This window comes from Pseudonaja textilis, chromosome Z (assembly GCF_049901715.1).
Source record: "Pseudonaja textilis isolate UNSWEBS1 chromosome Z, rPseTex1.2, whole genome shotgun sequence".
In the NCBI taxonomy this organism is placed as follows: Eukaryota; Metazoa; Chordata; class Lepidosauria; order Squamata; family Elapidae; genus Pseudonaja; species Pseudonaja textilis.
Window position 1 is genome coordinate 113,723,184 of NC_142008.1, and position 15,554 is coordinate 113,738,737.

The following is a 15,554-nucleotide window of genomic DNA, read 5'->3' on the forward strand; positions in this document are numbered from 1 at the left end:
GTAACTACCCACCAAAATTTAAGAAAACATATGTGTGTATGTGTGTGTGTGTGTGTGTGTGTGTGTGTGTGTGTATTTAGAGCTTGTGTTTCAAAGTGTTCCATGTAGAGGTTTGTGATGACAGGTGAGAGGGGTGATCCCATGGGTGCTCCTTCTATTTGTTTGTATTTTTGTTCATTGTAGGTGAAGTATGTATTAGATAGGCAGTGGTTGGTCAGATCTAGGATGTGCTTGGGGGGGTTGTATTTGTTTTGGATGGCTGTCAAGGCTTCTTTTATAGGCACTTGGGTGAAGAGGGATATGACATCGAAGCTCACTAGTAGGTTGCTGGTCTGTAAGTTTTGTTTCTTTATGATCTCAATGAACTGGAATGAATTTGGCTAGGTTTTGTAGAGGTGAGCCTTTGGAGCTGACTATTGGTCTAAGTGGGGTTCCTTCTTTGTGTATCTTGGGGAGACCACAAAGAAGAAGCAGCTGCAAGCTCACATTACTCCGAAAAGCACAAGGTTGAAGACACAAGCCTGAAGATGACGAATGAGATTTCATCAAAACGTTGCCAAGATACTTCCAATTTTACGTGGGAGAAAACCTGAATAACCAAACAATATACACACATACACATACACATACACATACACATATACATATACATACACATACACATATATATATTGGTATTCAGCTTTGTTCGGGTATTTCCCAGGTCATTATACTTGTGCTTTTAAAGTTGTAGCAACGTTTCAGCAGAATCTCCTCTGCCATCATCAGGCTTCTGTACTGTGTTCGTCTGTGAGTCAGATGATGGCAGAGGAGATTCTGCCGAAATGTTGCTATAACTTTAAAAGCACAATTATAATGATGTGGGAAAATACCCGAACAAAGCTGAATACCATACATGTAAGTACCCACAAAAACTTAAGAATATATATGTGTCTATCTATCTATCTATCTATCTATCTATCTATCTATCTATCTATCTATCTATGGATCTTTGGTTATTCGAGTTTTCTCCCGTGTAAGATTGGAAGTATCTAGGCAACATTTCGATGAAGTCTCATTCATCATCTTCAGGCTTAAGAAGCACAGAGCTGAAAACACAAGCCTGAAGATGATGAATGAGACTTCATCGAAACGTTGCCTAGATACTTCCAATCTTACGCGGGAGAAAACCCGAATAACCAAAGATCCACATACAAATACCCATGAGAACCTCAGAATATCAGATATATATATATATATATATATATATATATATATATATATATATATATATATATATATATATATATATATATATATAATGTCTCCCCTTAATTGCAGGTGAGCAAAATGAAATAGAGCAGTTCCAGAAATATCACAAACCAAAAAGCAAACCCTTACAAGAGGACTGCTGAAGTATTTTCAGTCCTCAGCAATAAATCCAAACTCTGTCCAGCAATCCTGACGTGGCTATAAATCCCAATGCCTCAAAGAGTTCTCTTTGTGTGTTCACTCCCATAAATCACTTTGCTTCTGGCAAAGTTCACAAGCCAAGCTGTTTCCTTTTATCCTCTAAGGGGCGTGTTAATCTAGTTAATTAGTCACTGGCTCGACACCTCCTTCCCATTTGAGATTGACGTCTCAATCTCCATCTATTTCTTACATCAAGCCAGGATCTTTCAAAGTTCTCTTCTTCATTGGAAAACTCTCACATGTGTTCCTGGTTAGCTATTCCTGGCTGTTGCTCAGCCAGAGGAGAAGAATCAGAGGAGGTCGAAGGTCCTGACATCTCTATTTTTTTTTTAAAAAAAAGTTTTTATTTTAACAACAAACAAAACAACATAAAACATACAACATAAAACATAGAAACATAATCCTTCTTCATAAATTTACAAACAGTGTATCAGTTGGTTTACCACTTTTTTTTGTGCATCCATTTCCTAAACACTAATATAATTATATTACATAATAACTCATATTATCAATCAACAATTGTATAACCTAGCATTACTGAGAAATCATTTAACTATAATTTTATTAATCCATACTTTAACGAGATAACTATAATTTACTTAATTTATTTTGCAATGAATCGTAAGATCATACCAAATCTATCTTAATAAAGTTTTATAAAAATAATATAAAAAAAATTATATCCTAAGTCTAAATATTCTATTATTGTGTTTTATTATCTAACCATTGATAAAAAAGACCCCAAACTTCATAAAATTGTTTATCTTCTTGTTCTCTAATTTCAAATGTCAATTTACTCATTTCAGCACAATCCAATATTTTCTTAATAATTTCTTCCTCTGATGGAATTTTCTCACTCTTCCAGTTTTTAGCAAATACAATCCTAGCCGCTGTTAATACATTTACAATCAAATACTTCAAATTTTTATTATATATATCAGGTAAGATTCCCAATAAAAAATCTCTGGTTTCAAGTATATATGTGTCTTTGCCATTTTTTCCAACCATATGCGAATTTTAGTCCAATATTTTCTAGCATCCTCACAAGTCCACCACATATGGTAGTATGAGCCAGGTATCTGATGACATTTCCAGCACTTTTCAGATTTGTTCTTGAACATTCTTGCAATTCTTGTCAGGGGGAAATGCCACCTGTAAAACATCTTATACAAGTTTTCTTTATAAGCTGTTGACATTGTCATTTTATAATTTTGAGACCACAATTTTTCCCATTTCTCCAAATCAATCCCATATCCAAAATTCTTCCCCCAAACAATCATCGTTTCTTTAACTTGTTCCTCCTCTAATATAATTTCCAACAGATAACTGTATAATTTTTTAATCACTTTTTCATCAGTACCTGTCAAAATCCTATCTAAATCAGTCAATTTATCATAAAATCCCTCCATTTTAGAATCTATAAGATACCTTGAATGTATTTGCGCATATAAGAACCAATTCATCTTTATGCCTTGTTCTTGCATTGTTTTTGCATTGTTTTAAGTTCAGTCTTTTCATCTAATACTTCCCCATATCTAACTGTTTGTTCCTTCTCATATATTATAGGATAAGAAAAAGCTTCAATAGTTGATAACCAGACTGGGATTTTCAAATAACATTTTCTCTTAATTTTCTCCCAATTCAACCATAAAGACTCCCTTATATAGTTCCTTCTAAAATAGCCCTCTGTTTTAGTTCCCTTATACCACAGAAAAGCATGCCATCCCAGTAATAAATCATGTCCTTCTAATGTCAACAATCTAGTCTTTCTTAATGTTATCCATTCTTTAACCCACATTAAATTTGCAGCTTGGTAGTACATCTCCCAGTTCGAAGGCCAAGTCTTCCTCTTCTTGTATTCCTTGTATAATCGTCACTAGGTCCATTTGTACTTTATCTTGCTTTGCCATTATTGATAGTCATCCTCCAGTTGATGGAGAAGCAGGAGCAGAAGTTGAACTGCCAGAAGGTAAAGTTTTCTTACTCATTTGAATAACTCAGGATCTTTAAGCTCCTTTAATCCAATTAATAAGGTAGCCAATTATAATCCAATTGGGAAGAAGACAAACATAAAAAAGAAAAGCCAATAAAAAATAAAGAGTCCAGAATTAAAAAGAGAAGGAGAAAAAGAAGACTAAAAAGAAAAAGGAGGAGATTCTTCAAGTTCTTCTAAACCTTAATCCTATTGTGGGATAGTCAATTATAATTCAAAAATAAAAATTAAGAATAATAAAAGAAAAAGAAAAAGAGAGTAAAACCCAATAATATTAAAAAGCAATGATTAAAAAAAAAAGAAAAAAAAGAATTCTTCAGGTTCTTCACACCTTAATCCAATTATAAGTTCTCAAAGAATAAAAAAAAATAACCATAGAAGTAAATAAGAGATGAAAATAGAAAAGGCAAAAATCCCAATAAGAAAAAAGAAAAGTATTCTGAGGCTTTCCCTTTAAGAGGAAAAATAAAAATAAAGTCGAACAAGAAAAAAAATTATAGATATACAAATATTACAAGATACTGTGGGATTGAAGAGGAGGGATGGAACAGCTAAAAGAAGGTTAAAAAAAAAAAGCACACTGCATCTTATTTAGTTATCCAAGGCTCTTATTATGGCTTCTCCACTAATTCCAAAGCCAAGCTTCAAATACTCAATTAATAATAGAAGTTCCAAAGAACACCTGTTAAAACATTCTCCAGTGTTCTTCCCTCTATCTTCCAGTTCCAGTGTCCTTGAGAAAGGATTTCTTCACAGTCCTCTCAACTTCCAATAAAGTATTTTCAAGCCTCTAGTTGGCAGTGTTACAAAGTTTCTTTAATCCACTCCCCCTTCTTTCCCAGAAAAAGCCTAATAAAAAAAAGGAAATATATATGTATATGTATATGTATATATTTAAGGAAAGAAAAAAAATTACTAAAGGGAGCCTCTGTTCTAAAAAAAAACTATTAACAGTCAAAAGGGAGAAAAAAAGAAAGAAAAATTAGATAAATATAAGAGAAAAAAACAGTCTAGTTACAGTTACTAGATCACAATAGAAGTTCAATGAAAACAAAAGTAAAAGTAAAAAGCCAAGCCTCAGTTTGACATTCTCTTTAAAAAATCACCGCTAAGTCAGTTTCATCAGTTTTTGTCCAAAGTCTTACAGGATTCTTCTCATTTTAGAGTGTCCTTAAGTCCCGAATAAAAAAAAAGAAAATTCTCACCAGCCGATACACTTTCTCTTTCTGTCTCTTCCTTCCGGAGTTGTCACAGCTTCAGCAGCTTAATGGATTCCTCTCCGCTGATGGTAAAGGGGCTTCTTCTGGATCAACCAGGGACTTTGCGGTGTCCCTGGGATCAGCAGAACGCACCTCTTACTATCATCGTCTCTACAGGATGGTTGAGGTCCGTTAGGACCGACCAGGGGCAAAGATATCAGCTGCGATCTCAGACCTCCGAGATTGCAGCTGTATCGCAGCAACTTGGCTCCGCCTTCTCCCCTGACATCTCTATTAAATCAGGTTCGTCTCTCCTAGTTAAATCCATTTCCTCATCCTGGCTACTATCCAAATCACTCAGCAGTGCCGGCTCATTATTCACTGCCATATCTTTTTCGCTTGAGCTCACATCTGCCAACTGAATAGATTCCAACTCCGGAGTCACAACATATATATATATATATATATATATATATATATATATATATATATATATATATATATATATATGGATCTTTGGTTATTCGGGTTTTCTCCCGCGTAAGATTGGCAGTATCTAGGCAACGTTTCGATGAAGTCTCATTCATCATCTTCAGGCTTCTTTCTTCGGCTCTGTGCTTCTCAGAGTGATGTGAGATTGCAGCTGCTTCTTCCTTTTAACTGCTAGTGGGGCTGTGACTTGATTGGGTGGAGGCTTGGCTGTGTTCTGATTGGGTGGGGGTGTATTCTCATTGGTAGGGGGTTTGGATGTGTTCTGATTGGTTGGGGGTTGGCCACGTTCTGATTGGCTGAGGCGTGTTCTGTTCAGGTGGGGGCTTGGTTGTGCTCAGGTTAGTCTTAGTTGCCGGGGATTTGAGTTGGTGAGCTGTGATCTTGCTGTTTGGCTTCGAGTTCGTGGTCGTGCTGCATCTTCATAGTGGGTGTCGGTTTGCTTCATGTATGGCTCAGAGGGGCTTGAAGTGGGTAGTTATGCAGCTGCAGTGTGGCTTCTGGTCCGTGGTCGTGTCTCATCTTCTGAGTGGGTGTGAGTCTGTTTTCTACATGGAAGTGTGGTGGCGGCATTTTGTGTGGCTCTCATGGGTGTGGGTCTGGTGTCATTCTTCATGTTAGGTACTCGTCTGTTCATGCGGGCGGGTTTCCAAATGGCTGGAAGGCGGGAAGTGTCATCTTGTTTATTCATGCTGTGTGGGCGTTTTTCTATCTCTATGGCTTCTCTGATTATTCTGCTGTTGAAGTGTTCGGTTTTGGCGATAGTTCTGGTATTTTTAAAGTCAATCTCATGTCCTGTGGCATTGAGGTGTTGGACCAGGGAAGAGGTCGTTTCTTCTTTTTTGATTGAGTTCTTATGTTCTTCAATGCATGCACTTATTCTTCTGTTAGTTTGTCCAATGTATGTGGTGGGGCAGGCAGTGCAGGGGATTTCGTATACTCCTTGGTTTTCTAATTCGATTTTGTCTTTGGGGTTTCTTAGGATGGTGGATATTTTTCTGTTTGTGCAGAATGCTGTTTTAATGTTGTGTTTTTGGAGGATCTTGCTGATTTTGTCTGTGGTGCCTTTTATATATGGGAGGAGGGCTTTGCCGTTTTCTTGTTCTCTGTCTTGGATTTTGGTTGGGGTTTCTTTTTGGATTAGGTGGGTAATCTTCTTTCTTTGGAATCCATTGGCTGTTAGTCCGTTGGTGAGAGTGTGTAGTTCAGTTTTTTGGTGTTGTTCATCGGCTAAGCATTTTGTTCTGGAGATGAGTGTCTCGGCTATGGAATTGATCTGTGCTGGGTGGTGGTGTGAGAGTGCATGTAGATAGTGGTTAGTATGTGTTTTCTTCTGGTAGATGGTGTGTTCTAGGGAGCCATTGGATCTTTTGTATACCAGGACATCTAGGAAGGGGAGTTGATTGTTGGCTTCTGTTTCCATGGTGAATTGTATTTTGGGGTGTAGGCTGTTGAGGTGTGTGAGGAAGTTGTTCAGTTTTTCTTTCCCATGTGGCCAGATTATGAAGGTGTCATCTACGTATCTGAGCCAGAGTTTGGGTTTGTGGTCGTATTTTTCTAGAGCTTGTGTTTCAAAGTGTTCCATGTAGAGGTTTGCGATGACAGGTGAGAGGGGTGATCCCATGGGTGCTCCTTCTATTTGTTTGTATTTTTGTCCATTGTAGGTGAATTATGTTTTGGATAGGCAGTGGTTGGTCAGATCTAGGGTGTGCTTGGGGGCGTTGTATTTGTTTTGGATGGCTGTCAAGGCTTCTTTTATTGGCACTTGGGTGAAGAGGGATATGACATCGAAGCTCACTAGTAGGTCGCTGGGTTGTAAGTTTTGTTTCTTTATGATCTCGATGAACTGGAATGAGTTTCTTATGTGTGAGTTGATGGATTCTGCATAGGGCTGTAGTTGTTTGGCGAGAAATTTGGCTAGGTTTTGTAGAGGTGAGCCTATGGAGCTGACTATTGGTCTGAGTGGGGTTCCTTCTTTGTGTATCTTGGGGAGACCATAGTTAAAAGGAAGAAGCAGCTGCAATCTCACATCACTCTGAGAAGCACAGAGCCGAAGAAAGAAGCCTGAAGATGATGAATGAGACTTCATCGAAACGTTGCCTAGATACTTGAATCTTACGCTGGAGAAAACCCGAACAACCAAAGATCCACATACAAATACCCGCAGAACCTCAGAAAACAATATATATATATATATATATATATATATATATATATATATATATATATATATATATATATATATATATATATAAAGTTTTCATGGTACTTACATGTATGGTATTCAGCTTTGTACGGGTATTTTCCCACATCATTGTAGTCGTGCTTTTAAAGTTGTAGCAACGTTTCAGCAGAATCTCATCTGCCATCATCAGGCTTCTATATAATGTTCATCTGTGAATTAGACTTTTACAGTGGTTTCAAATTTAAATTTGGGGCAGCCTATTGCTGTGCCAGAATGGTTTTTTCTTCACCCTGATTGGTTGGGAGTCTTGTTCTGTGTTTTTTGGTCTTGAAATTTGCTGTGTTCTGCTTGATTGGTGTTTCTAATATCTTCTGCCTGTTTTGTGGCTTTTTTTGTGTCTTGATTGGCTGGCAACATTGTGTTCCTGTATTCGAGGCTTTTAGTGCAGCTTGGCTCTGGAAAAAATATATATTCCAACAATGAGGCTAAAAAAATTAATAGTTTAGAAAAAGCAAAAAAGGGGCCCTGAATGAGTGCCAGCCACTAAAAGAAAATTCAGTTGTAATTTAAAAATAAGTCACAAAAAAATCACAGCCACTATGCAATATCCAAGGCATCACAATCAAGATTTCAACAAGATATAATCCAAGGTCACAGTAGTCTTTTCTCTTCCAATTTCAATCTCCAGCTGTTTAAATTGTTTTCCAAGAGAAGCACCTATTAAAACAATTCTTATTCAGTGCTCAACTCTCTCACTTCTCTTAATGTAAACAGCATGTGACTAAGAAAATTTTCTCAGCAATTTTTTTTTCAGTCACTTCAGAAATTTTTTATAAAGCCTCTAGGTGGCCGTCTTGCTGTGTTCTATTTCACTTTCACTACCTTGCTATATTGTAGTCAAAAAAGTTTCTAATAAAAGATTCCCTTTTAAAAGAGAGAGAGAGAAAAGGGGAAAAGTTCCAAATCTATATTTAAGTTAAATGTTAAGAATTGTCTTCTTTAATTGTTATTATAAAATCCAGTCCAGTTAAAGGTTTAGTCCTTGTTAAAATACAGTAAAATAATTCTAATTGATTTTAACAGTTTAAAACATGTTCAATTTCACCGCTTATTCAATCTTCTGTCTTCTATCTTCTTAAAATCTTTTTCCCCTTAGGGTGCTCTCTCACTTTTTGTCAGAAAAAGTTTAAACAGTCTCACCCAAAACCAACACACTTTCTTTTCCCTTCATCTTCTGTTCTGGAGCTGTCCCAAGCTTTCAGCAGCTTTCAATGGCTAATTTCCTTCACAGCTGGATTAGAGAGCTTTTCCTGGATCAACCAGGGACTTTACAATGTCCCCAGGATCAGCAGGAAGTGCTCTCCTTGCCCATCATCTCTATAGGATAGTTTGGGTCCAAATGGACTGTCCAGCTGCGGGGATATTGATACCGTTCCAGGAGCACCAAAATCATCCATCGTCTCATCGTGACGTCAGCCCTGCCCTCCTGAAAATAGATATCTTGACCACTGATGCTCCCTTTCTCCGTGACTTTAACAAAAATGAATGTCATATGTAATTATTTCTGGCTTGAATATGATTTCAAAGGAACTTATTGTTCAAGTTCTGAAGGCAGACTTTCATAGGAGAGTTTGAAACATGGGCAGTGTGGCTATGATATCTCTGTCCAGCCTCAATTAAATTTAAAAACACACACACACCTGAAGATGATAACAATTAAAATACTCTGATCAAGACTTGAGTTTCTTTCAAAGTTGAAATCCAACCTAGTTAAGTTCATTCTTGTAACTAATCATAATAATGTTCAAATTTGTCCACGTCTATGGTGCACTACGTTAACACCATAGGCAAATTTGCCATCAGTCAATTGCAGAAGGTGGCTCTACTTAGAAAAGCTTCCATCTTGTGGTGATATCTTTAACACCTTCTGAACATTTAACTGACTGTGTGATAATGATTAATAATAATAACAATATTAATAATGCTTCCTGCAATAACACCAGTGGAACTGCAAAAAACTGTGCTACTCAGAAGATTGTACATTTCAAGAAGATACTTGGTTGATACCTAGGATGCTGGCAGCAACTTGTATCAACCATTAGTGCCAGTCAATTATATTTGTGATCACTTTTAAATGTTCAGGTGATTGAGTTTCATGTTTAATGAATAAAAGTGATAATAACAATATGTTTTGTCAGTTGAATGTAATTCCAACATGATTTCCTATTTAATCTTGAATGTTTATTGATTTTTGTTTCTATTCCCCCAATATAAATATTATTTTACCCAATATGCTAAAGTGCTTCATTATTTTAATTTTATAGAATTTTAATGTTGTATATAAAAGTCTATCTGTCTACCTGTCTGTCTATCTATCCATCAATCATCTTTTTTGCATTTTTCTTTCAGTTTAAGCTCCATCCGTTTTTGAGAAAAGTTTCATTCAACAATAGCGCTGGTGACATTATTTCTTTTAATCAAAATGGTGAACAAATAGTGGGATTTGATATTATAAACTGGGTAACTTTCCCAAACCAGTCTTTTCGTAGAGTCAAAGTTGGAATGATAGACCCACATGCTTCTTCAAAAAGTGCATTTCTCATTGATGACAGTCATATTGTGTGGCCTATCAGGTTTACCCAGGTAAGAAAGCATCTATTTAGAAGTTTTCAGACATTACTGAAAAGTTAGAACATTTATTTATTTCTGAACTGGTGACCTGCCTCAAGATTGGATGCTGGGTGCTATGAAATAAAATGTTAAAATATAAAAACAGTATATATAAAAATTAAAAATGTAGAAGGAGGCAAGGGTGATTAAATATATTTTTTTAAAAAAGGAAGACAGGATTTTCAGGGGACTAATCAGGCCCATGGCTTTGTGTTCCTCTGTGCTCCCCACACAAAGCCACAGAATCTTGTTTTAACTCATTTTTGGAAGGCTGGGAGAATGGGGACCTGTCTTACCTTGGAGGGAAGGGGATATTCCACAGGGCAGGGACAATAGCAAAAGAAGGCTCTCTTTCTAGATCCAGCTAGTCAAAAATTATTTGATTGATGGGGTAGCACAGAGTGATATATTGGGATGAAGAAGGTCCTGTGAATATCCTGGCCCCATGCCATGTAGGGCTTTATAGGTCACAATCAGCACCTTGAATTGGATTGAGAAGCAAACTGGCATCGAACGCAGCTCACAGAATAAAAGTGTTATATATACCTTTCTTTGGATGCCAAAAATTGTTCATAGGGCTACATTTTATACCAGTTGAAGCTTCTGGATACTTTCCAAGAGTAGCCCCAACTGCAGCCCATTGCAATAATCCAAATGGAACCTGACATGACTGACCAAGTGGAGAGACTCCCTATTGCCTATAAACATAATTTATTGGTGCCTGCCCTAATATTAGGTAGAGCAAAACTTTGATTCAGATGGAAACACATCTCCCTAAATTACTTTCTCCCAGTTCTCTTCTGTTGATCAACACAGATCAGTATATTGAACAATTTAGACTCTGGCCTCTTGAATGACCACACAGTCCTGTCATTAAACACAGTCCTGTCATTAAACACAGTCATGTCATTATCATCATTATGGTAAACACAGTCATGTCATTATCATCATAATAAAACTGGGAGCATTTATAAGTATCAATGATTTTCTGGATAAGTTTAAAAGCTCCCAGCTTTGCAAATATACGAAGCATTTGTCAAACTTGCCATGGGACAAGATTATCATAATCATATTGAAAGAAGATGAAATATAGCAAAATGTATTTGATTTTCTTGAGGTTTTATTTAGTGACAAGTGTATACCAAGAGTTGAAATCAAAGGACAAAACAATGGAAAAATCCTTTATGTATTATGATCTATCTATCTATCTATCTATCTATCTATCTATCTATCTATCTATCTATCTATCTATCTATCTATCTATCTATCTATCTTTCTGTCTGTCTGTCTATCTATCTATCTATCTATCTATCTATCTATCTATCTATCTATCTATCTATCTATCTATCTATCTATCTATCTATCTATCTATCTATCTATCTATCTATCACAACTATATTTAATACTGCATCCAAAGCTGCTATAAAATCTTTTGTGTTACATTTTACTCTTTCTTTCATGTCTAGGGATATCCCCTTTCATTGTGTAATGACAATTGCCAAGAGGGTTATAGTAAAAGAAAAAAAGAAGGGAAGCCATTTTGCTGTTATGATTGTTTTCCATGTCCAGAAGGAAAGATATCAAATCACAAGGGTAAGATATATTAGATAACAAGATCCTTCTATACAGCATCTAGCTGATACATAGGAGGAAGTATGACTCTGAAATGTGAATGTTTTGTGTTTGACTTGGAAAAGTTGGTTCAGAATGCAGAGAACTACCAACAGAGGACTTAACTGTAATGGAATATATACAAGGGTGGGATTCAATTTTTTAAACAACTGGTTCTGTGGGTGTGGCCAGGTGGGTGTGGCTAAGTGGGTGTGGCCATGTGACTGGGTGGGCATGGCTTACTTTTTCTTTTCTATTTTGGGGGGCAATACCCCCCTGGTTGTTGTTGTTTTTTGCCTCCTGTGCCTCAGGGAAGCCTCCTGGGAGAGCATTTTTTGCCCAAGAAGGCAAAAAAAATAGCGGGGGGTGCAGCACACCCACACCCACACCCACACCCACATGTCCTTTTTGCCTCCTGGGCCTCAGGGAAGCATCCTGGGCAAAGCAGTAAAATAGTGAGTGGGATTCTGGTACAGCTGATCATCAGAACAGCCGATAGTCAGGAGGGGAAAAACAAGAAATACCTTAAGGAATGACTTGGTGGGGGAGAATGGATGTCATGCATGCACAATAATGACTGACTGGGCAGGGAGGGGAGGGGTGGGTGGAGAGGGGAGGGGTCGCTAGGGGCACAAATTGTGCAGAATCATAACAACCAGTTTTGATAGAACTGGTCTGAACTGGTAGAATCCCACCCCTGGGAAAGAAAGGAAGATGTGCTGCCTAGGAAATAAGAGAAGATAAGAGAGGCAGGACTCCACAGTTCCTTAATAGTCCTAGAAAGAAGCAGGGGTGGACTGCTCGGGTTCACCCATGTCTGGGCGGACCTGTTGCTAAAGTTATGGGTGGTTTGGCAAACTGCTTTTCCAAAGCATTTCCCTTTTGTACTGTGTTCTAAGTAACACATTATAACTTGCAGCAATTCAGGAAACAAAGTTTGTTTTCCCATAGCAAGAAAAAAAAAACCTTCTAAACTTCTAGGAGAACTTCTACCTTATGAGACAACATTTACAGAAACTATGTGACTATTCTGAGGAGAGAAAATATGCATAACATATGGGCTGTTGTGCATGGATTCAAATGTATAATTCTGTGTGCCTCGAACATCCTTTGCTCCTTTGGAAAATTGGTGAGCTGAATGAATGATGGCAGGTGTAACTCACATATGAAACTCCAGATGCTAAATTCTATTCTGTCATTTCCCCCAGCCCTCTTTCACTGAAGAATAATAGAATAACAGAGTTGGAAGGTCTTGGAGGTCTTCTACTCCAACCCCTTGCTCAGGCAGGAAGCCCTATACCATTTCAGACAAATGGTTGTCCCATCTCTTCTTAAAAACCTCCAGTATTGGAGCATTCCCAACTTCTGGAGGCAAGTTGTTCCACTGAGCACTTTCCACTGAGTACTTTAAAGGTGTAAAATAAATTACAATTAACAAAATCACCTGTTTAGCCATGCAGATAGTCCTCGACTACAAGTGAGGCCAAATTTTCTGTTGCTAAATGAGACATTTGTTACGTGAATTTTGCCCCATTCTGTGAGCTTTCTTGCCACACTTGTTAAGTGAATCACTGCATCTGAATTTTGATCAGTGACCATGGGGATACTGCAACAATCATAAGCGTGAAAAATGGTCGTGTCACTTTTGTTGTTGTTGTTATAATTCTGAATGGTCACTAAACTGCTGTGAATTGATGACTACCAGTATATGGTGATAGTCATACCAATGATTAAGTATATATGTCAACGTTCCAAGTAATACGCCCATTGCAAATAGAACTCCGAGGCAAGTTGGTTTTATTTGGAGATGTCATCTTGGCACAAACTGGTGGAAAGTCAACTCTGAGAGTTCCCGTGTTTTCCACCTCATTAAAAAGTTAAAGTTTCCCTTTTTCCCAAACAGTAAGTCACATTGTACAATCTGGGTGCTGGATGGTTGCCTGGTTGCTTCTCTCCTCCTCCTCTGGCCAGCCAGAAGTTGGAATATCCTTGACTCATGAGAGAACTATTTTGTTTTGGCTCCAAAACCCCATCTATCTCTACCCCGCCTACAGCTCCAAGCTGTGTCAAGCTTGAAGCCATGTGAAAAGAAATCCTGATAGGAAAAAACCTACAGGACAAAAAAAGAAAGGCCACAGCCAGGTCAGCTTGGGGGTTGACAATGTTTATATTTTATACTATACTATACTATACTATACTATACTATACTATACTATACTATACTATACTATACTATACTATACTATGTTTCTATACCTCCATCTTTATCTTCACCTTTGCCACTATCTCTATTCTTGAAAAACCTTAAGGAAGATGTTAATATAATACAGATTGTGGTAGACCCTTCCATGATATCTCAAGCAACCTACTGAAACCATACCGTTATTCATTTCTGATTCAGATTTGCACCAACTCAAGAGTAAAATCCTAACAAAATGATAATGCAGTTTTGTAGGTTCTGTTGAGTTTCTTTGACAACTTGATCCATCTTTAACATAATTGAGTGCATATGTTTCTTTTTCAGATGCAGACACATGTTACTCATGTCTGATAAATCAGTATCCAAATCCTCAACGACATTCATGTATTCCAAAAACTTTCACTTTTTTATCTCTTAAAGAAAGTTTAGGGATGTCTTTGGCTGTTCTGGCTCTTTTCTTTTCTTTCCTAACTACCCTTGTGCTTTGGCTTTTTATTAAGCACCGGGACCTTGCAATAGTCAAGGCTAACAATCGGAGCCTCACCTATCTTCTCCTGGTTGCTCTCCTGCTCTCCTTCATCTGTGCTTTATTGTTCATTGGGCCACCAGAGAAGATTACATGTTTCCTTCGCCAAACTGCGTTTGGCATCATCTTTTCACTAGCTGTTTCTTGTATTTTGGCCAAAACCATAATTGTGGTCCTGGCCTTCATGGCCACCAAACCTGGATCTAAGATAAGAAAATGGTTGGGGAAAAGGCTGGCTTATTCCATTGTCCTTTTCTGCTTGCTTATTCAAATTATAATTTGTGCTACATGGTTGACAACAGCTCCTCCATACCCAGATGCTGATGTTTATTCACTGAATACAGAGATTATACTGGAATGTAATGAAGGCTCCTCTACCATGTTCTACTGTGTTCTGGGTTTCATGGGATTTCTAGCCATTGTCAGTTTTACGGTGGCTTTTCTAGCCAGAAAACTCCCGGACAGCTTTAATGAAGCTAAATTTATTACCTTTAGCATGCTGATCTTTTGTAGTGTTTGGCTTTCCTTCATTCCATCCTACTTAAGCACCAAAGGAAAATACATGGTAGCTGGGGAGATTTTTTCCATCTTGACCTCCAGTTTTGGGTTACTGGGATGCATCTTCTTCCCAAAATGTTTTATCATTTTGATGAAACCTGATTTAAAATTTAGAACAACTTTAACAAGAAGGAATCAATAAAAGAGAAAATTTCAAACCTCTCAATTTGGGGATTGTTAGGAGAACTCCAGGATACATTCTACATATAATGCTGTTTAATAAATGTGGAAACTTATCTTTTGTGTTGAATTATTTTGAATGGGAATGGGTAAGGTTGGTTGGTAGTCTCTTTTCCACCCCTTTAACATTTTCCAAACCTTACTTAGGATGATTATGTTTATATATATATATGATTTTCTCCAGGAAAATTGATAACTCTTCATAGTCAAGTGAAGCCCTACCATGATCTGGGGAACCAAAACAAATTTTGGAAGGATGGAGCCCTTCGCTTTCCTGTTTTATGCAACCTAGCAGGAAAGTAATAATGTACTTACAGAGAAGAGAAGATGGATACAAGTGATGTGTCAGACGGTGCTCCATTCAAAATCCAAGAAATACTTAAACTCTTTTAATTAGAGAAAAGATATCTTTTACTGGAAAGGAAGTGGTAGCATCTAGAGAATTCTGAATCTGAGGAAATAGGCATGTAAATCACATATACAAAGTGATG

The 15,554-nt window shown here is 37.3% G+C and overlaps 1 protein-coding gene across 1 annotated transcript in view; it reads left to right on the forward strand.

Annotated features, from left to right (window-relative positions):
- The window catches only part of LOC113453570 (vomeronasal type-2 receptor 26-like), a 47,908-nt gene extending 32,882 nt beyond the window's left edge, over nt 1–15,026 (forward strand). The window contains exons 6-8 of the mRNA XM_087916147.1: nt 9,734–9,961; nt 11,455–11,581; nt 14,124–15,026. Coding sequence (XP_087772273.1) covers nt 9,734–9,961; nt 11,455–11,581; nt 14,124–15,025 — 1,257 coding nt within the window. The 3' untranslated portion in view covers nt 15,026. The remainder of the gene's footprint in view (nt 1–9,733; nt 9,962–11,454; nt 11,582–14,123) is intronic.
- The last annotated feature ends 528 nt before the right edge of the window (nt 15,027–15,554 follow it).